The 22497-nt window shown below is 40.2% G+C and overlaps 2 protein-coding genes across 2 annotated transcripts; both read right to left on the reverse strand.

Moving 5' to 3' along the window:
- Positions 1–6545: 6545 nt before the first annotated feature.
- On the reverse strand, positions 6546–11544 carry LOC117479173 (high choriolytic enzyme 1-like). Its single transcript, XM_034126180.1, has 4 exons — positions 11172–11544; positions 8786–8867; positions 6743–6872; positions 6546–6646 (listed from the first exon to the last, which is right to left on the reverse strand). The coding sequence occupies exons 1-3, from the start codon at positions 11317–11319 to the stop codon at positions 6746–6748; spliced, it is 357 nt and encodes a 118-aa protein (XP_033982071.1). The 5' UTR covers positions 11320–11544; the 3' UTR covers positions 6546–6646; positions 6743–6745.
- A 455-nt stretch (positions 11545–11999) lies between these two features.
- On the reverse strand, positions 12000–15339 carry LOC117479151 (adhesive plaque matrix protein-like). Its single transcript, XM_034126151.1, has 4 exons — positions 14829–15339; positions 14310–14487; positions 12289–12531; positions 12000–12235 (listed from the first exon to the last, which is right to left on the reverse strand). The coding sequence occupies exons 1-4, from the start codon at positions 14919–14921 to the stop codon at positions 12000–12002; spliced, it is 750 nt and encodes a 249-aa protein (XP_033982042.1). The 5' UTR covers positions 14922–15339.
- Between the last annotated feature and the right edge of the window lie 7158 nt (positions 15340–22497).

The raw sequence follows: 22497 nt of genomic DNA on the forward strand, positions 1-22497 counted from the left end.
AGGGAAAGTATCTTAACATTTTTATATTACTACTTAACTACATTTGTCTGACAGATTTGGTTCTTCTGAAGCTTTATAAACTATTTAAAACCCTCTTGGATCAGCTGATCATAGATATTAAGATTGCTGTATATGTTTGTTAGAAATAAGGCCATCAACTGGTTAGCTTAGCTTACCATAAAGACTGGAAACAGGGGAAGACAAAGCCAGCCTGTCCAAAGGTAACAAAATCCACCTATCAGCAGCTCTGAATCCAGTTTGTTTAATCCATACCAAATCAGAGGAGTAAAAACATCAATAAGACATTTAACAGGGGATTACAGTGTGAGAAAAAGTTTTTAGAGAGTACTTGTCCATGGACAAGTGAGTTTGGCAATTTACTTGTCCGAATACATTTTTCACTTGTCCAGAATGGACAAAGATTGGGGCCACTGGAATCTTCTTCTTCGCCATCGTATTTTAAATGTTCCCACGGTTTTTACGACACAGCTAACGTAAGTGAGCGGTAAGATTTTACTGCATCACACATAGGGTTGGGTATCGTTTGGATTTTAACGATTCCGGTTCTGCTTTTCGATTCCGGTTATTTTCGGTTCTCGATTCCGGTTCTTTGAGAGGGTAAAAATAAGTCCCATGACAAACTGGGAGAAAAATATATTTATGAAAACATTAAGTCAAATCTGTATTCCTATTTACAAATCACTTCATACTGTTGAATTTCGTTACGGTTATTGAAGACAATTATATAAAAATAATCTCTGCATTGTTTAGTTAGTTCAATGTGGTGCAGTTTGAGAATGTACAATTGGCCCAGTCTCCTCTGATGTTACACTGCAACCTGCCTGTGAGACAGAGTCCAACCACACATGTCCAACACATAGGCCTAATAATAATAATAATACATTATATTTATAGCCTATAGGCCTAGCGCTTTTCTACAACTCAAAGACGCTTGCACGCTTACACATGTCCTGCAATACACATGCTGCAGCTGCCCAGCTGCTCACTGTTTGTAAAAGTAAATAAATAGTATTTTCATTTCAATAATGTACTTTCTATACCCTGCTTCATAAACAATACTGACATCCCTGTGCTCCTCCGAGTCTGGGGGTCCGGGGATGTGAGGACAGCGCGAGGACACAGACAGGGAGGCTGCTTTACTTCATAAAGGAAATGGCGGTCAATATTAACAACACAGGAGCTAAAACGCTTAATAACCTTCATTACGTGTTAGAGAAAGAACATAAGAAAGGTTGACAAAGATGAGGCTGTTAAACGGGCAGCGGATCCGCTGTGTGTAGAAAGAGAGAGAGAGAGAGGGAGAGAGATAGAGAGAGACGCGGAGCTGCACCATGCAGCGATCAGATGATCCGGAGCATAGAGAGAGAGAGCTGCGGTCCGCGGGGCTCGGCCTCGCCTCTTGTCCTCACAACTCTTATTAATCCCGGTACCGGACAATTGTTATTTGTTCCTACTCGGAACCGAGTTTTGCTTCCCAACCCTGCCACTGTGCTACATGTCCCGCCCCGCCCCTCCCCGCCCCGCCCCGCCCCGCCCTGCCCCGCCCCGCCCCGCCCCGCACCGCCCTGCCCCGCCCCGCACCGCCAAACGTTCCGTCTGACTGGGAGATAAATAAAGGGTTTTGTAAATATCAAAATTGCATGAAATATGCTTGTAAAGTCTATTTTATTAATGCCCTGTTTATAAGATGGAGCTTATCATTTGAAATGCAATGTCATTATTTTTAAAGAGGTGGATGGTGAATAATATTACAATTAAAAATGTTTCACTCACATCATGACTTTGTTTTTTATTACAGTACACGTTTTCTGAAATGTTATCTTTAAATATACTAACGCATACAGAAACAGCATAGAAATGTGTACACTGGTTAAAACCAGGATCAAATTCTTGTTTTATTGTCGACTTATTAGAGTCAAAGGTTTTTACAGAGGGGAGTGTTGATATGGGTTTGTACCACGACATCAATCCAGAAAAACTGTCAGCAGCCTTTAAGAAAAATCTATTCTCCACATGTTTTTTAGGGAAACAGATGTTATAATCCTTAACGCAATCATCAATAATCAGTCTATAAATCTGGCTACTGATGATATATGAACAAACCACTCAGAGTACAGATGGGAGTGAAACTCATTTGGAGAAAATGATAAAAAAAGGCCTTGTATTGTGAATTTACATTTTGCAGTACACAGGTAATTCAGTTAAAAAAAATAGTAACTAATTCTTATGACCACTTTTTGTATTAGATTCAAATTTAATCTAGCATTATTTAATGATAACATAGTAAGGAATCAAATTAGCCCAACCTTTCAAAACTGTCAACCAATGGCAACATACCTTCACCTGTTAGCGACACAATGCTTGAATAGCACGTTCTCTAATAGGGAGTTGGCTCAAGGAATAAGAGGTTAAAATAAGGGCAGTGTCTGCAAGATTCAATACAACCTGTCTGCACTGAGTAAACTAAAATATGCTATGAGACAGTGAACAAATGTGCAATCTCATAGTACGTCCCAACACACACAATATGTCTATGAATACTTCAGTTGTACTGTGTGAATGAGGTCAAAGGTTATATTTCAATGTGTGTTCATTGAATTATACTGGAAGAAGTGTATCAGGTTGTTTCTGCTGCACTTTTTGTTAATGTCTTTCATTTTTGTAAAGCACTTTGAATTGCCTTGTGTTGAAAGATGCTATATAAATAAACTTGCCTTGCCTCATTATGTCTCTACAAATAATTTAGTCATTATTTATGTTCTTTCTCAGGGTGACTGTAATATGTGTCCAGGGTTTTTGGGACATTTAGAAATGTCTATTAATGTTCACTCTACCTCTGAATATATAAATACATAAATGTGCATGTTGACTCACCCACATCCTTGTTGGCCCTCCACAGGAGCTCGGAGACAGACGGCTCCTGAGAGAAAACCTGCTCATTAGGAAAGTGTAGTAAATACAAAGTAAAATATATACGTAATATATATGTATAATGTATATATATATGAAGCAATGATTAAATGTCCTTTTACAGAAGCTTCATTGAATGCACAATTTTATCGTCATACCTTTAAACTGTAACAATAATTGTTCGCAACATGCACCTGGTCTCCCCTCCCTCTGCCCCTCCCCCCCCCCCCCCCCCCCCCCCCACGGGAACTCAACCTTTCTCAAAGAATATGTGCACTAACACTTGAACCTGAACTCACACATGCACATGTGCAATATGTGGTGTAATGTGTTTTGGGCCATAACATTAAATCACAACAGGATTGTACGGTTATGAATGCATAATAAGTTAGTTATGATGTAGTTAAAACAATATCGGATGATAGTCATTTTTTGTGTGTGTTTTGGACTGAGATAAATCATGGGTCAAAACTGACCCGCGAACACCATGAACGGTAACAGCTTTCGAACACAACACAAGGGTTAAAATATAAATAAATAATACCTTGTTTCTTTTGTTTGTGCTTTAGTTGTGTTTATTTACACTGCATAACAATCTTGAAAGAAGGATCACTGTGTAGATGACACTGAGGATGATTGTGCAAGCTGTGTTTTAAATAGTATTTATTCTTATTTATACATTTTACATCTATTTTCCTTTATTTGTATCATTTATTTTGTACAGACTGCTGGTAGATGTGTATATAACTGACTGTCTGCACTCTGGTTAGACCCTCCTCATTTCGTTACACTCTGCTTGCATTATGTAATGACAATAAAGTAATCTAATCTAATGTGACTCCTTATTGGCATTTCTGGATTCAGGCGTACATTTGAAACTTCTCATTAAAGTAAATGCTGATTTTCCATTTACATTCTGAGGGAAAACAATTGTTTTTCTTTTAGTGGCGATGCTTAAATACCTGTGTCATTAAAGCAGCTCTGTAAAGGTGTGTTACTACCAGGTGTTTCCATGTGAACTGTGAGGAAGTGTCGCTCCCTAGTGGACACACATCTTTACTGCAGTTAAATTCTGAGGTACTTTAATTTACATGACATCACATGTTACTTGTTAGACGCTTTTATCCAAAGCGACTTACATACTCAATACTGTGGACAATCCCCACAGGAGCAATTTGGGGTGAAGGGTCTCAGGGACATAACGACATGCTGACTGCAGTGGGGTTTGAACCTGTGCTCCCCTGATCCGAACATTAGTCCACTGCGCCACACGCCTCATTTACTTATCTTGAATATGTTTTTATGTATTAATTTGTCTTTCAAATAAAGTACACTGTGTTATTACCCCTGACTTTCATTCTCTACTATCAGAGTCCTTTCTGTACGAAGCCATCGTTGTTCATTCATTACAAGCAGAGGGTCTTTAAGCAACGACCTGCAGAGTGAACGCTTCATCTCAAAGCAGTTTATCAAGATCAATATCAACATTCAAACACTGTGTTTGTTTCTTTGGATTTTGCAGCTTCATATCCACTAACAGTGTCAGCGAGAAAGATGTGGAAAATCATCTTCACATTATTGAGGTTTTAAGAAAATACCTTTTATTTCCACGATTAGAGTTAATGTCCTCCTTGAGCTCCAGAGACAAGACTAAGAGATAAATGAAATTATGCTGAAGCCACAAACACTCAGTATGAAGTTTGTGTGTGTGTGTGTGTGTGTGTGTGTGTGCAGCTGTGAGTGGAGCGTGCCACAGGGGGAAATATACTCTTTTATAAATTCATTGATTTTATATTAAACACTGTTTCTTAGCAAAGGAACTGTTAGCAAAGTGGAATATAAATGATATATTTTCCAATACAGATGTTCTGTGATATTGTTCTGTGTTCTTGCAACTCAGTGTTTCTATAGTTTAGTCATGATACTTTTACTTACATCAAATATATTTTGTAAGTGGAAAAAGAGCAATCGGATCCCATTGAGTTCGTGTTTGTAAAAGTCTGAATCTCATAGCTAGAGAATTTAAAATTTGATGCAAATGTATACTTCTACTTTACGGAGGAAGATCAGGGCCACATGTGAAATACTTGTTGAGATCTGAACAGAAGTGATAACATTTAGAATTCTGGAAAAAAAGTCTGAATTCTGTGTTTACTTCCTGTCTAAAGAAGTAAAGTAAATAAGTAAGTAAAACTTTATTTATATAGCACCCTTCTCAACACGAATGCACAAAGTGCTTCACAGTATACAGTACTCAATTCAAAGTACAACTATAACATGTAGAATAAAAGTCATAAAACACAGCAGGTAAAACATAGGATAAACTCCAATGAGAAACAGCTACTAACTCTCCTCCTCTGACGCCCCAAAGGCCTGTCGGAAAGGTGAGTCTTTAGCTGCCCCTTAAAAATCTCTACTGAGGCAGAGGCTCTCAGTTTCTGAGGGAGGTCATTCCAAAGTCTTGGGGCCACCGCCTCAAAGGCACGGTCCCCCTTAGTCTTTAGCGTGGTTCGGGGCACCCTTAGGAGGCCTTGCTCAGAGGACCTCAGGGCCTGGGTTGTGCTGTGAGGGTGGATAAGGTCGTTAACGTAGGCTGGGGCTTGGCCATGGACAGCTCTATATGTGAAAACCAAGACCTTGAATTGGGTTCTGAGATGGACAGGGAGCCAGTGCAGGGCAGAAAGGATCGGAGTGATGTGGCATGTTATTTTGGACCGAGTGAGCAATCTGGCTGCAGCGTTTTGGACCTGTTGTAACCGGTTTATTGATGTTTTGTTGAGGCAGGAAAAAAGAGCATTACAGTAATCAAGCCGGGATGAAATACAGGAGGCGTGTGGCGCAGTGGATAGAGGCTTGGTATGGGGATCAGATGGTCACAGGTTCAAACCCCACTGCAGTCAGCATGTCGTTGTGTCCCTGAGACACTTCACCCCAAATAGCTCCTGTGGGGATTGCCCACAGTATTGAGTATGTTAGTCGCTTTGGATTAAAGCGTCTAACAAGTGACATGTAATGTCATGTAAAGGCATGGATTGCCATCACCATTTCTGCATTGGATAGAACCCCCCTGAGAAGAAATGTCCTAGATCTGTAGATTAGGGCCACATGTTTATAAAAAAAAAGGAAATTGAGATTTGACCAAAAGTGTATTTCTTAAAAGTCAGAATTCTAACTAACAAAAAAAGAAATCACTTTTGGTCAGATCTCACTTTTTCTTTTCAGTTGTGGCACTAATCATCTTCTCTACAACTCCAAATATTATATATACTTTTGACTCGAAAACGATTATTTTGGCAGCTTCAGTTACTTAAAAAAATACTTAAATACAAGATCAACAAATTATTGATGATGCTTTTCCGATTACATAATATATACCTTTATGCACCATTTTGCGCTTTTGGTAAGTTACGTTTGTTTTGATGCTGACATTTGAAACAGACACTAAAAGTAATACGAGTTTGAGTTTATACATAAGAGATTCTGCAGCTTTTACACATCTTTCACCTCTTCACACCTTTCTTCAAACTGAGGTAGAAGAATACAAAAATCAGGAACATTTTCTGAAGTACAAAAGTGATAACAAGTGCACAAACTACAAACTACACTTCATCGAACAAGTTTGAAGATTTATTATCAACACACTTTCTCAGACTGTGTTATAAAGAGCTGGTTTGATGTGTAAATTGGCCCCATGTCCTCAGGGTTTCTTCACCACCTGTTGGAACAGAAGAAACACGTTAAAGGCGACAAACACACTTTCCTTTGCCCTGAAAACAGATGAATGAAGGGAACCCAGCGTGTGTTTTCTTACCTTTCAACATGTGTACAGCGTGTTCAGTCTGCTGATGTCGTTCCTGCTCATCTGATTGGCCGTGCCGAACTCTACGTTGGCGTTGGGGATCGGCACCATGGTGGGCATATTGTTCCCGCTGAAGGCATACCTGGAAACATTAAGAGCACAGAGGCTTCACGATTATTAGCTTGTATATATATTAAACATTTAGAAACCATTGAGACTCAAATGCTCCTAAACGAGTCGGTTCAGTCACCAAAACAAATCTGATCAATCTCATTATTATGAAGACATATTTTATTGTGCAAATTAGAAAAACGCCGATAAGGCAGTGTCGGTAAATGTATATTTTGCATTTTCTTTGAGAGCTTGGGACCTATTTTAATCCTGGTATCACTCTTATGAATGTTATGCATTTAAATATTATCTATCTTTATTATTTGCCAACTGTTTATTCATTCTGTTGCTGTAATAACTTAAAGGGGACCTATCATGCAAAATGCACTTTTGTACGTCTTTTATACATGAATATGTGTCCCCGGTGTGTCAGGGAACTCACCAAGTGTCAGAAAACACAACCCTCTCTCTTTTCCTCCATACCCAAATCTCTAAAAACGGGGATGCAACGGATCTGATACAGATTTGAAATTGCTCTGACGTCAGAAACAGGGTGCTCCGCCTATATGGGCAACTCTCACCTATCAGGGGAATGAGAGGTTGCGTGGCATGGTAACAGCATGGTAACAGCATGGTAACATGACGCTCGTGCCTCGCCCCCCTCCTTTGCAGGGGGGCGTGGTCAGCTGCAGCTCATTTGCCACAGAATCAGCCCTTGTGAAGACAGGGCTGGAATAGAGCAAATAGAGCAAAATGAGGCATGGCTAAAATGCATGATCTGTTTGGTATTTTGAAAAAAAAAATTCACAGACATGTTTTATATAGGTATGGCCCTACAATATATTATTGAAATATAGCATGATAGGTCCACTTTAATTTAGCTGCTTTATTTTATAAAAATAATACAAGAAGAGATGGGCTGGACTATTCAAAATGTGTTCAGCTTGTTTCTCAGAATTACAACAATTTCAAATTTTTCTCAGAATTCAAACTTTTTTCTCAGAATTCAAACTTTTTAGCAGATTTGGACTTTTTTCTAAAAATTTCAACAATTTCAATTTTTTTCACAGAATTTGACTTTTTTTCATAATTTTCACTTTTCCTCCTAAATAGATAATTTTCTCATATTTTGACTTTTTTCTCAAAATATCACTTCTCATAATTTACATTTTTTTTTTTAAAGCTTTGTATTTCTTTCTCAAAATTCAAACTTACCCAAAAATATATAAATTCTTAATATTCCTCACCTGTCCAGGCTACCTGTAGGTGCCATAATTCTACTTAGCCCAAGTTCATTATTTGTATTATTATTTGTTTACGTCACTTTTATTTGTTTGTTGAGCACTTCCGGTAATTGTCACATTGGTGTGGTTTGTCTATTTAAGTCACCTGTTTCATGTCGAGTGCGTTTGAGTCACCGAGAGGCTAAACTTGGCTATAAACTGTGACGCGTTTTCGAAGAGAAAGTCCATAGTGAAGCAAGATAGTTTTTGGGATATTTAATAAACAAAATCATAACATGGACAAAACGGTCAACAGAAAAAATGACAGCACAAGCTCACCCTCTGTCATCCGCACTCGACATGAAACAGGTGACTTAAATACACAAACCACACCCATGTGACAATTACCGGAAGTGCTCAACAAACAAATAAAAGTGACGTAAACAAATAATAATACAAATAATGAACTTGGGCTAAGTAGCATTATGGCACCTACACTACCTGTAGTCCAAAGGTTTTTTTTTCAAATAAAAACAAACATCTTTGAAACATATTTTGCGGTTTTTGGGTCCGTAGAAATACCTTTGCACTTGTATTTCTTGGGCTCTCCTTACTGCAATTCAAGCCTCAGTTCTGTCTACAATTCATTGTTTTGGGTGAACTGTTCCTTTGACTTATATCCAATATATGCGTATATAAATGAAGATGAATGCTTGGTAACCTGTGGTACTGCATGACGGAGTTGTAGTCGTATGGTGTGTTCAGGTTCAGTGTGTTTATCTTGTCGAAGGCGTACGCCCAACCTGAGAGGACGAGAATCACAGAGAGGGTCAGAAAACACAGAAAATGAACTTCACCCCATTCCTCAGATCATTGTGAAGTTAGTTGTGTATTAGATGAGTGTAAAACATGAAAGGGTTGATCAATACAGGATTTAAAGTGACATTATTTGGCTGTGATTTCAATGTATTCCCATGGAGTTGTATCCATTATGAATGCAACTAACAGTAAGTCAATTTAGCATGATCTACTTTTCATCAGTGTTCAAATTAGATTGGATTTGTTCTGAGCAGAACGATATAAATGCAGAGTTTTCACTTTCTGTTTTGCTGAATGGGAAACAGAATCTCTTAGCTCACCAAAAAGCTGACCTTAACACCAGTGCCTAGATCTACAAAATGTCACCCAAAGACACAAGTATAAACCAAGGAGAGAATCAAGGGGCGGACAAAAAGACAACAATCAGATGCAAAAGAGCTGCGAGAAGACCAAAGAAACTACAAAGACATGAAAAACAGTTGCCTCCCCTCCTTTTAGTAGAGGCAGGACATACGCTGACTTCCATACTTTAGGAATTGTGTTTGTGCTGAGGGAGAGGTTAAAAAGAGTAGTGAGAGGTGGAGCAATAAAATCTGCAGCTATCTTTAAAAAGAAAGGTTCCACGTTGTCCGGGCCAGCCGGTTTCTTAGGATCTAACTTGCTTAAAGCTTCACGAACAACATTTACAGTAAAAGGAGTAAAACTGAAAGTGTTTTCCAGACCACATTGTTCAGAGTCACCGACTGTGGTGTTCACAGTAGCAGAGTTAGTCACAGAATCAAACATAGAACCGCAGGACACAAAATGCTCATTAAAGCAATGTAACATAGTAGCCCTGTCCGATATAGAGCCAGATGCTGTGGTAATGCACGGAGGTAGCTCATTTCGGATCTCACCGGTGGATAGCGATTTTATGGCTTTCCAAAATTTCCTAGGATTATTTAGGTTTTCTGTAGTAACTGACAAATAGTACTTCGACTTAGCACTTTTGACCTGTGAAGTGAAGCTATTTCTTAGTTGCCTAAAACGCAGCCATTCTACCTCTGAGCCTGATTTCCTAGCCTTTGCCCAGGCCTTGTTTCTCTCATGTAGGAGACTGGACAGTTCAGCAGAAAACCAAGGATTGTCTCGTCCCTTTACTCTAAAAGTACGTAGGGGTGCATGTTTATCTATAATTTCCATAAAACCAAGATAAAAATAAGACCATGCAGTTTCAACATCAGCACACAGATCGATTTTTCCCCAATCAAACCCAAACAGATCATGAACAAAACCCTGCTCCACAAAATGTTTTATGTGTCTCTTAATAATAATACGGGGTTTAACCTTTTGGACCTTAGTGTCCCTAATTGTGGCTACAACACAGTGGTCACTCACATCATTTGCAAATACTCCCACAGATGGGTATTTATAGGGAACATTAGTTAGAATGAGATCAATTAGGGAGGATTTATTAGGGGACTTAACGTTAGGGCGAGTAGGACTGTCAACAATCTGAGTAACATTCAGAGAGATACAAAGGTTTTTAAAATCCTCTGATACTGCAGTTAACCAGTCCCAGTTAAAATCTCCAAGTAGCACTATTTCCTTGTAGTCTAGTTGTGATAAAAGTGTTGCTAGTGAAGACAAGGAGTCCTTGACAGCTGAGGGGGGTCTGTAACACCCCACCACCATGACTTGTTGCCCCTTTGCCACTTCTATATTTAAGGCTAAAAATTCGAATTGCTTACTGACAGATTTGGAGATCAATGTGGTTACACTGAACTTATTCTTAACATAAATGGCAACTCCACCACCTTTATTAGGCCGGTCGGTACGATACACATTATAACCATTTAAGGATATGTCAGAGGCCAAAATAGTTTTATTTAGCCATGTTTCTGATAACACAATGACGTCAGCGTCAGTCGAGCTCGCCCAAATGCGGACAAAATCTAGTTTACCTAACAGACTGCGCACATTCAAGTGGATGAAACCCAACCCAGATCTAGCTTTAAAATCAGCAGGAGTAGCGATCCGACTACTACTACTGGGCGGACCAGGGTTAGGTTGAACATTTCCTGACAGTAATAACAACAAAAAAACCAGGCATCTTTTCCTCTTAATCGACACACACACATTGTCATCTACTTTAGAATCACCGGAAAAGTCTGCGAGAGTTTGATTAGAGCTTAAGAAGCAGTCCTGAAGAACCATCATCGCAGGCAAACAAAAAAGACAAACATATTTTGTCGAGCAGATTGTCTGCGACAAGGTGACCGGTAAATGTTTGTGTAAGACATCCGAACCTTTACAGGGGATGTCCACTGCGGGCGGTAGAACAGACCTGAACCCAGTCGACTTCTCCGGATGACGAGAGAACTTCTCATTGTCCAAAATAGCTAACAGGCATAGCAGAATCACAATAGGGGCCATTTTCCCAGACCAGCACAGCATCCGGATAGGTGCACAAGCAGGCCCGAAACGTGGAGGCGCTCCGGTCTCTCCGCGATGACCCCGGTGCAAAACCTCCTCAGCACAGCAGGATAGGCGAAGCAGGCCCAGCTCGAGGCGTAGAGGCGCTCCGGTCTCTCCGCGATGTCCCCGGTGAAGATCCTCCTCAGCACAGCAGTACAGGATAGGCGAAGCAGGTCCAGCCCGAAACGTAGAGGCGCTCCGGTCTCTCCGTTACGTCAAAAGAAACGTACACAATACAGCCCCCAGACAAGCTCAATGTGTCTGCCTGCTCTTACAGTAGTCCGAGTGGATATGTTTTAGTCTTATATTCATTACACTGGGACTTGGGCTCTGTAGCACTATATTACATTAAGCAAGGATGTGCAAGCTTTCTATTAAATTATAAAGTATAGAAAGGTTTTAATGAATGTGACTTCAGCTTATCAGACAACATACATACAGGTTACTCTGTTGTGTCTTTGTTTTAACTCCAAAATGTGCATGTGTGCGAAACATTAATATAGCATCCATGCATAACATTTGAAGGCAAATATGAGTCCGGCCTTTAATAAATCAATGTTTGGTCTACAAAAATCGCAACATTAACTTACTGATGCTTATGTGGCATCTAAATGTGAGTAGAATACAAGCTAAACATACCTTTCATTGTTTTGGCTCTTTTACGTGGCTGCCGTATTGGTGGGATTTGGCGTGATGGTTCCAGCATAATTTGAACCTGGTTTGGTGGTGGGTGGGTGCTGGAAGCCTGGTGTGGTGGTGGGTGGGTGCTTGGAGCCTGGTGTGGTGGTGGGTGGGTGCTGGGAGCCTGGTGTGGTGGTGGGTGGGTGCTTGGAGCCTGGTGTGGTGGTGGGTGGGTGCTTGGAGCCTGGTGTGGTGGTGGGTGGGTGCTTGGAGCCTGGTGTGGTGGTGGGTGGGTGCTTGGAGCCTGGTGTGGTGGTGGATGGGTGCTTGGAGCCTGGTTTGGTGGTGGGTGGGTGCTTGGAGCCTGGTGTGGTGGTGGGTGGGTGCTTGGAGCCTGGTGTGGTGGTGGATCTGCTGTTTCTTGTGGTTGCTGGTTATGGGTGATGGGTGATGGATCACATGGCACCAAATTTAAGATGTAGCTTCCATCGGGCAGTTGGTTGGGTGGGTCTTGGGGTGGTGTTGGTGTGTCAGGGTTCTCCTCTTGGTCTGGGTTGAGTCTTGTCCAACCTACAAAGGATTTGTAGTACAAATCTGTTTAAAAGCCCACATATTTATTTATTTATTATGTATAATACCATAATGTTGCATTGGTTAGTTATCTGTTCATATATAATATATTTATACATATCCACATCTGTTTATACAACCTTTTCATTCATGCCTCCCCATATTAGTATTTCATTTTACTTTCTGTCTTATCTTATTCTATTTTATAAGTATATATTTGACTTATTCCTGCATGTTAGTTTTGCACCTACATTGTTGGACTAGTTTCTTCTTGCACTATTTTATTTCTTCTTGTACTATTTGTATGCTGCATTGTTGGAGGAGCCTGAGAGTTAAGATTGTCATTGCCAACAACTACGCTGTAGCTGTGCATATGACAATAACACCTTTGAATATTGAATGTTTGAAAACAGGAACATGGAATACACACACATACATTATAAAATATGAAATTAGGCCAATGTGCAAAACATGCAAAAAAAGGCAACCCTAATCAAACTAAACTGTAAAAAAAAGATTGATTGAGTATGATGTCACCCACAGGTATCTGCTTGGCATCAGGGCAGAGGAGCCAGAGAAGCTGAGGGTTGTCCACACTGCTCAGCGCAATTTATTTGAAGAAGAAAACAATTTCTTTTTCTGACTGTGTGACTGTGACTCTGATTGTGATGGAGGATGTCCCAGAACACTTGTCCCCTCTTAATTCTTACATGCAGGGGGTCCTAGCAGTGCCAGTGGTCCACCATGCAGCATTACGAGTATCATACAGTAATTAAATGTTTACAGCAATCAAACTGATCGCTTCAATATTTGCAAAACTCAATGGTATCCCCGACACTGGGTTATCATTGGAAAATGGAAGTTTGATAAGTGAACAAAATGTATTTATTTAAGTTTTGGCCTGCAATATAATTAGGACTCATATGTGAGATTGTGCGAGAGCTGTCACTGGCTTTATTTCTAGACTTTGCTATCCATATGTGTAGGTGGGAAAGATGTGCTGGGTGAGGTCACTTGAGAAGACGTGTGTGGGGGCCGCAGTGTCTTCAGTGCGCTCTTTGTGCACCACAGAACGCATTGGAGACACAGTCTGGTACTTGCATCTGTTCTGCTATTGTTTACTGCTATTTCATGTTATCTTGGATTTTTTTTCATCAGCTGTGGTGCGCTCCACAACTGACCACGAGTGTCAGTACTATACTGTTTCGACCATCTCCTCTGCGCTCCGATGGTGGGGAATGTGATGGCGAGACAGTGCTGATGAAATACTAAGTGGAATTTGATTTGAGATTTGAGTTGGCTTACTTCTTTTACAATTGAAAGATGCTTATGGAATTAGTTATGGCTCACAAGCATATGCACAAATAACACTGATGGTTTGAATGTAGGATCTTTAAGAAACGTGTGATATTAACTGAAATTAAATATGTGAGAGGCTTTATTATATGTATAATGATGCTTATAACATGTATTTCTACAATCTGACTTCAATTCACCACCTCACCATCTGCATAGACAATTTCCCCTGTCATCATAATCTTCTGTCAATTAAAAAAAATATATAGATTACAACTTTTGCATGGGAAGTGGCATACACCTCTTTCAAGCCCTGTTTTGTGCATACATAACAGTTATAAATGAGACCCCAGCTCTTTAAAATGACTCTCTTTGTTGCTTTGAAATAAACAGGACAAATCAACACCACACATTGTATAACAGATAGTCAATATATGCATGAGTGACTCGTGCAGATGGTTATTAAATAAATGCAATCTCACCTGCAACCATCAGCTTGAAAATGACCTCCACATTGTCGAGGCATGTCTTGGCTGATGTGCTAAGCTGGGCATGTATGGGCATCAAAACCTTCATTTTAGGTGTCCGTGGCACCCTCTTGGTAGGGGGATGCGCCAGCAGCAGCAGGGGCTTCAAGCCAAGGGCATGCAACTTCTCCAGCTGGGAAAATAATTGTTGAGAGGTAGAGAGATCAATTAAATAAATACACAAAACTGTTGTTTATATTTGAATTTATCCTAATATCCTGGCATCATAATAGAAACAATGATTTGTTCATAATGTTTTGTTGGATACATTTGGGATTTTTAACTTATGAGACACTTCCTAAACATAATAGTTAATTCTGTTTGAAAATCATTAATTATGAATTATATTCTCATTAATGATACAATTAATACTGTGGATGTGAAGCAATACCAGTTAATTTATAATCCTCTGTCAAAGTAATAACACTACTTTTAACACTTTTGGTGAATGAGATAATTCTGTAAACTACATACCAGAAGGGCGGCGTCATCAAGAACGTGGGACTTGATTCTGTTTTTAGTCATGGAGGACAACCACTGCTTCTGCTGGCTTTGGAATTTGTCCATTTTCAGAATCTGATCACATATGGTTCACCTTGATGAGACGCATAAAAACACATAAAATACTGATGAGTATGTTCTAATGTACTCTAGTTTATTCTACAGATTGCACTACCTGCTGTCATGACTTGAAGTGATCAGAAAACTATTTACTCAAAAATAAACTTTTACCACTTATTTTATATGTCAGAGGGACAAGAAAAGTATTTATTGTCTCAGAATTGTGTGTTCAAAAAGTGTTTCATACTTGCACACATTACTAGTGGAAGTACTGCACTCCTTTTTCATTAGTAAAATACTGTATATATACATATATCCTTTTTTTGTAATTTTCAATTGAGGGGAAAATGATGGGTCTCTGGTGTGTTTTAAAGGGGAAGTTCAGGATTCATTATTGAATTATAGTATATTGGTACAAAATGTATGTACAGAAAATCAACAATATCTGATCATTAAACATTAGGCTGCAGTGGTTTAACAAACCAGGGAAATGTAAATGTTACATCTCAGCTGTCTGAGGAAATCTCTGAGCTGAAGAAGAGAAGCTCTGAGGTGGAGCAGCTCTCACGCTCTGAAGACCAGCTCCACCTCCTCCAAAGCTTCACGTCCCTGAATGCTGCTCCACCCACCAAGAACCGGACAGAAGTCAGGGTCCATCCACCTTCATATGAGGGGACTGTGAGGAGAACTGTGACTCAGCTGGAGGAGACGCTCAGTAAACAGATGAAGAAGCTGCTTGAGGTGGAGCTGAAGAGGGTCCAGCAGTATGAGGTGGAGGTGACTCTTGATCCTGATACAGCACATCCCAGACTCATCCTGTCTGATGATGGAAAACAAGTTAAACATGGTGATGTGAGGAAGAATCTCCCAGACAATCCAGAGAGATTTGATCCTTGTGCTGATGTTTTAGCAAAGCAGAGTTTCTCTTCAGGAAGATTTTATTTCGAGGTTCAGGTTAAAGGGAAGACTGAGTGGGATTTAGGAGTGGCCAGAGAGTCGATCAACAGGAAGGGAATCATCACAGCGTCTCCTCAGAATGGTTACTGGATGATATGGTTGAGGAATGAAAATGAGTACAAAGCTTGTGCTGACCCTCGAGTCTGTCTCTCTCTGAAGTCTCAGCCTGAGAAGGTGGGGGTGTTTGTGGATTATGAGGAGGGTCTGGTCTCCTTTTATGATGTTGATGCTGCAGCTCTGATCTACTCCTTCACTGGCTGCTGCTTCAAAGAGAAACTCTGCCCTCATTTTGGTCCAAGTCTTAACAATGGTGGTAAAAACTCTGCCCCTCTGATCATCTCTCCTGTCAATCACACCGAGTAGAACAACCATTTGATTTTCTTCAGAAAGATTCACTCTCACTAAATGTAATAAATGTATTCAACTCTGGAAGTACTTTGTACACATTGTTAATTTTTCAGAATCTGATCACATATGGTTCACCTTGATGAGACGCATAAAAACACATAAAATACTGATGAGTATGTTCTAATGTACTCTAGTTTATTAACTTTTTCACAGAATTTGACTTTTTTTCATAATTTTCACTTTTCCTCTGAATTGGATTATTTTCTCATATTTTATAACTTTTTTCTCAGAATTTCACTTTTTCTCAGAATTAGACTTTTTTTCATATTTTGATAATTCGAACTTACCCGAAAATACGTAAATTCTTAATGTTCCTCACCTGTCCAGGCTACCTGTAGTCCTAGCAGGGGCGGACTGGCCATTGGGAATACCGGGAGTTTTCCCGGTGGGCCGGTACCGAAGTGGGCCGGTCGGACAATTCACTGAGCTGCGGGTCAACACTTTCATCTCTGAGATGGCTGCTCAGTTCAGACAGTCTGCTCAGCAGAAAGCCAGCAGCAGCAGCTCAGAGCAACACGTTGTCAAACCAGGAGAAGTTCCCTGTTACCCCATTCACACCAACGGTGTTTCAGGGCCGGTTCGGTGCTGGTGCTTGAAAAGCACCGGGTTTTCCTGTTCACACCGCAGCGGAGCCGCCTCTAAACTCCGGAATCCGGTTCGTTTCGAGCACCAAAAAGTTGTCCGTCTAGAAGCAAGAACCGCATACGTCACGCTTACGTCGGAGGGGGGCGAGATTAACCTGAGCTAACAGTTAAGGCGAGTACGGCAAATAAAAGTTGTAACAAGCAGTAGTGCTGAGCAAAGTGACTAGAACGCAACCACACACTTGTAAAAAAAAAAAAACACGCTTTATAAAGTCAGGCAACACTAACCAGGCTTCGTGTGATTCTGTTTATTTGTACCTTACTTTGACCATCCGTTCGCTGTTATTGATCATTGTGGAGAGCAGGCAGACGTTTTGTTTGTTATTATAGCAGCTATCGGATGGAATCAATACATGGGCTGCACAGGTTGTCATGTCCGACTATCACAAGTAGAATCATAATGAAAAATACGCCGGTAAAAAGTGCCTGTAGAAAACGGCTTAGCAAGTAGTCAGTTTAGCTTCGGTTGCTATGCTAACATCACCCATGTTATACCAGAGAAACTTTCATAACAGCGTTGTGATGCCAAACAGTGTCAATTCAGACTGACACACATTCACTTAAGGGGAACTGGGGATATGTATCAGCTGCTTGTGTGACAGTCAGACAGTGAATACTTTAGAGCCGTGTGAGCTAACCCGGAGCTAACGGGAGAATAAACTCCCGTGGAAGAGCAGCCAGCACTGCAGCGGTCGGTAAATGCCGCTGAAACACATTAATAAACAATGAACCACGGCACTCTGGAGAAAAGTATAAGGTTGGAGAAGTCGTTATTTAATTTAATCTGGCTTCGTATGATTAAAAGCAACACGATCATCGACCCGACGCAGTCCCCCCCCGTTGTTGTTGTTGGTGCCGTTGGGGAGAAAATCAGCGACGTAAACTGTGACGTCATGACGCAGCAGCGGCAGCTGGGCGGTGTGAACAGAGCGGGAGCTGAAAAGGGAAACGGGAGCTGAACCAGAAAAGCTCTAGCACGGAGCTAGAACAGGAAAAGCCTTGGTGTGAAAGGGGTATAAGACGTCTGCACTGGAACCAGACTGAAGGCCCTGAAGTCCTGCCTGGTGTGTCTGGAGTCCTACTGTGAGACTCACCTGGAGCGTCACCTGACAATGTCAGGCCTGAAGAAACATCAGCTGATCGACCCTGAGGAGAACCTGGAAGGCAGGATGTGTGTGAACCACGATAAACTGCTGGAGCTGTTCTGTAAGACCGACCAGGTGTGTGTCTGCATCCACTGCACCTATTCAGACCACAAGACACATGATGTTGTTCCTCTGAAAGAAGGATATGAAGGAAAGAAGGCTGAGCTGGGGAAGACAGAGGCTGAAACTCAGCAGATGATCCAGAAGAGACGACTGAAGATTCAGGAGGCTTCCCGATGGCCTGGCCTGTTAAGTGGCCTGCCTCACACAGGGTGACTGGCTGTCTACATGATGTGGCCTGCCGACATGGCCACTGTCATACAGATCATAAATCAGAGCCCTTGATTGGTCTCTGTGTGTCATTCAAGCTCGGGATAACCTCAGCTCAGGTGAGGTAAAGGACTCTCTGAGTGTTTAGATAATAACTTAGTCTAAGTTCTCAGTGGGTCTCAAACGGTTTGGTCACCATTTATGTAAACACATATTTCCATTTGAGGGGGGAGTGATTAGTAACATATGCATGAATTAAAAACATTTTTTTTAAAGTTAACTAGGGGAAAAAAGGTAAGATACACTTTTAAAACTTGTTGAGAGCTAAAACTAGTCTTTGCTGCTGCCTCAAAGAGGAGAAGGGAGGAGAGGAGGGAGACAGGAGAGGCTGGTTCAGGAGCACAGACACACTCACAACTAGAAATGAACCAAAAATAAATAAATAAACAAGTTTCATTGTTTTTCATATTGGAAATGGTATGTTATTGGTTATGGCCATGATTTCATGATTATTGAAATGTATACAGTTCTGTTTCATATGGGTGTTCCCATAAATCTAGTCTCTTTATTTTCCTCTCAAAATGCACCAGATGCATTTAACTCCAAAATTAAAATCTTACCGGGGGAGCATGCCCCCGGACCCCCCAGAGGATTTGAGGTCTACCCCCACTTAAAATCACATGGATAGGTTCCTAAATACATTTACAATTTTTTTTTAAATAGTAACCCATGTCCATATGTTTATTTGTGGGTAGTAGATTTAAACTATAGGGCTTTCACTATGGGCCCTGCCTGTACCTGTTCACTCTGCCATCGCGTGAAGGGTCTGCTAACAAGCGACCAACAGAAAGGTTAATGTTGTTGCACGTCACCTCAACCCACCCCCTGCTACCACCACCCCCCCAAGTATATTTCAGATCTGTGGGAAACACTGCTTTTAGTCTACCTTACCATCATGCAATGGTAGTTTTCACTATAAGTAAAAAAGAATGTTTGGACGGACACTATAATTTACAGTTTTTTTACTATGTAAAATCTGAATTTTCTTTAAAATAAAAAACATCTATATTGATTCTGACTTTCCTACATCCAACTCACAGGTTTATCATTACTTTGAGAAAAAAGATTATTAATTTAACCCTTTTAGAAGGGAAGATATGGTCATTTGTTCTGGGAATGTCATTTTCGAGCCTGAGACCTGAAAAACAGGCTTGGGGTCCAACAGGTTAAAGTCTGTTGATAGATGCCTTACTGACTTTGACCTTTAAAAAACGAGCACAAAAAAACCTCACTGACATTGAACTGTCTGACTGACTGAGTGCATGTAGTGGAAGAAGTATTAAAGAGGCACTGTTATGCTTTTGGGGTTTCCCCTTTCCTGTAGTGTGTTCTGGAGGTTTGTGTGCATGTGAATGGTCTCTAAAATAATAAACATTACATTAAAAATACTTAGATCTTGAACTTGAGTAAAAGTACTCAGAACTTGTACTTGAGTAAAAGGAGAAGTACTCAGATCTTGTACTTGAGTAAAAGTAGAAGTACCAGAGTGTAGGAATACTCTGTTACAGTAAAAGTCCTGTGTTAAAATGTTACTCAAGTAAAAGTAGAAAAGTATTATCATCAAAATATAGTTAAAGTAGCGACAGTAAAAGTAGTCATTGTGCAGATTGGTCCATTTCAGAATAATATATATGATATGTTTTATAATGATTGATCATTAAAGTGTTCTCAAAGCTGGTAAATGTGCAGCGAGTTGTAATGACTTTGTATACTGCAGGGTAGCTTGTGAATTTACTCCAGGTGGAACAAGTAACTAAAGGTATTAAAGGTGGGGTAGGTAAGTTTGAGAAACCGGCTCGAGATACACTTTTTGTTATATTCCATGGAATGCTCTTAGCATCCCGATAGCAATGAATATAACTGGATGGCCTACCTGCCTGTCAGCCTTCAATCTGTGCACAAACTTATCTCGTGCCCTCATTGGTCATGTGCGCGTTCGTGTGTGTTGGAGGAGGGGCTCTGTAAGGAAGTGGCAGATTTCTTCCGGTTGTGTATTTTTTAAATTCTAGCGCACTCGAGCTGGTTTCTCCAAAATTACCTACCCCACCTTTAAATACATGTAGAGGAGTAAAAGTACACCATTTACCTCTGAACTGTAGTGGAGTAGAAGGACAAAGTAGCAACAAATGGAAATACTAAAGTTCAAGTACCTCAAAATTGTGCTTAAATACAGTACTTGAGTAAATCTACTTAGTTACTTCCCACCTCTGCTTCTCCTTTGCCGATAAAACTTGATTTAGTCTCGTACCGTAGTGCGAGGCGATGACATACGGCACGTAGATCTTCCCATCTGCAGATTTCGCCCACATGCAGCTGGCGGAGGTGCAGGGGTCAGCGTTCCTCTCGCTCTCACTGTCGTACGCAATGTCATCCATAACGAGGGGTTCCTTATCTGTGCGCACTGCAGGAGGACAGGAATACAATATAATATAAGTATAAATAATATAATCACAGGATCTAGCAGTGAGGAACGAAGTCAATGCATATAAATACACACAATACGATTTAAATGAGAAGTAAAAAGCAAATTATGTATATTATTATAATAAATAACATTAGTAGGGCTCCTTATCTGTGTGTAACAGGCCCCGCTATGCAGGGCGCGATAACAGATAATATTCCTGCAAAACAGGAGAAATTATGAACAACCAAATTATTTTCTGCTTGTTTGGCGGGTCTTGCCAGAATTTATTATTCATTTGGCACACACACAATTGTTATTGCCCTTAACCATTTGACACAACACACACACAATTGTTAATGCCATTTTCTGTCTTCAATATAAACACGTATATATATATTCATGTCTTCAATATATTTGAAATAAACACCATGACTTAAAATAAGAATTTCTCTATTCAGATATCGATTTTGTAATCAAACCCTTTTAAATACCTTCCCAGGTCTTTAAAGGTAATCTATGCTAGCATTAGCATCCAACAAGCATTTATGTATTAACTCTGACCATAGACCACATACAGATAATACATAACACACACACAAAATACTTAGGATATAAACCCAGAAAATATATAAGCACAAAATGTACAGGAGCTGTAAACAATTACATTTACTTGCATTCACTTTGATCAGAGAGCTCAGTTATGCTACATTAAAATAGCGACCGCCATTACACACAGCAATGAGGCAGTCTTCTACGCGGCATTGAAGACAATAAACAATGTCCAAACACCACTTCAAACACTAGGACACAACACTACCGTGGATATTAATAACACTTGTGACAATATGTACACACAACTGACCTGCAAAACAGGAGAAATGATGAACAACCAAATTCTTTGCTGCTCGTTTGGCGGGTCTTGCCAGAATCAATGGCAAGCCAACGGCAGCTCCGTCTCCACGTCAGTCGTTTATGGCAGACGCAAATCATAAAAAAAACCTTTACGGCAGTGCTACCCTGCCCTCTACTGCCCCCTGCTGTCCATTGTTAAACAGGTTTCTAAAATGATATTAAATATAAACATAAAATTGTGATCACACACTTTGTGTGGGTCACACACTCCCCGACAAAGAAAAATGGCTCCCGACATTAACCATCAACCTCTTAACTTGTGCCCCTTCTCTTTGAACTTAAAACACTTGTACACACTCTCACAAGGGCACTTCTTTAAATGTACAGGTGAATACAATATGTATGAGAGTGGGTGTAACAATCTTTCCTTCTCAATATGCATGTATGTATGGCAGCATTACAGTGTAAGGCAGTGTCTGGTGTGTAATACTTAGATCTTGTACTTGAGTAAAAGTAGAAGTACTCAGAACTCTTTCAAGTCATTGATTTTATATTAAACACTATTTCTTACCAAAGGAACTGTTAGCACATGGGAATATAATTGATGATATATTTTCCAATACAGATGTTCTGTGATATTTTTCTGTGAACTTGAAACTGAGTGTTTCTATAGTTTACTTACATAAAATATATTTTGTTAAAGGTGGGGTAGGTAAGTTTGAGAAACCGGCTCGAGATACACTTTTTGTTATATTCCATGGAATGCTCTTAACGTCCCGATAGCAATGAATATCTTAAGTGCTTTGACAAAAAATCCATAAAAAATGTTCATCTGTGGAAGC

The sequence above is a fragment of the Trematomus bernacchii genome, unplaced genomic scaffold (genome assembly GCF_902827165.1).
Source record: "Trematomus bernacchii unplaced genomic scaffold, fTreBer1.1, whole genome shotgun sequence".
Taxonomy (NCBI): Eukaryota; Metazoa; Chordata; class Actinopteri; order Perciformes; family Nototheniidae; genus Trematomus; species Trematomus bernacchii.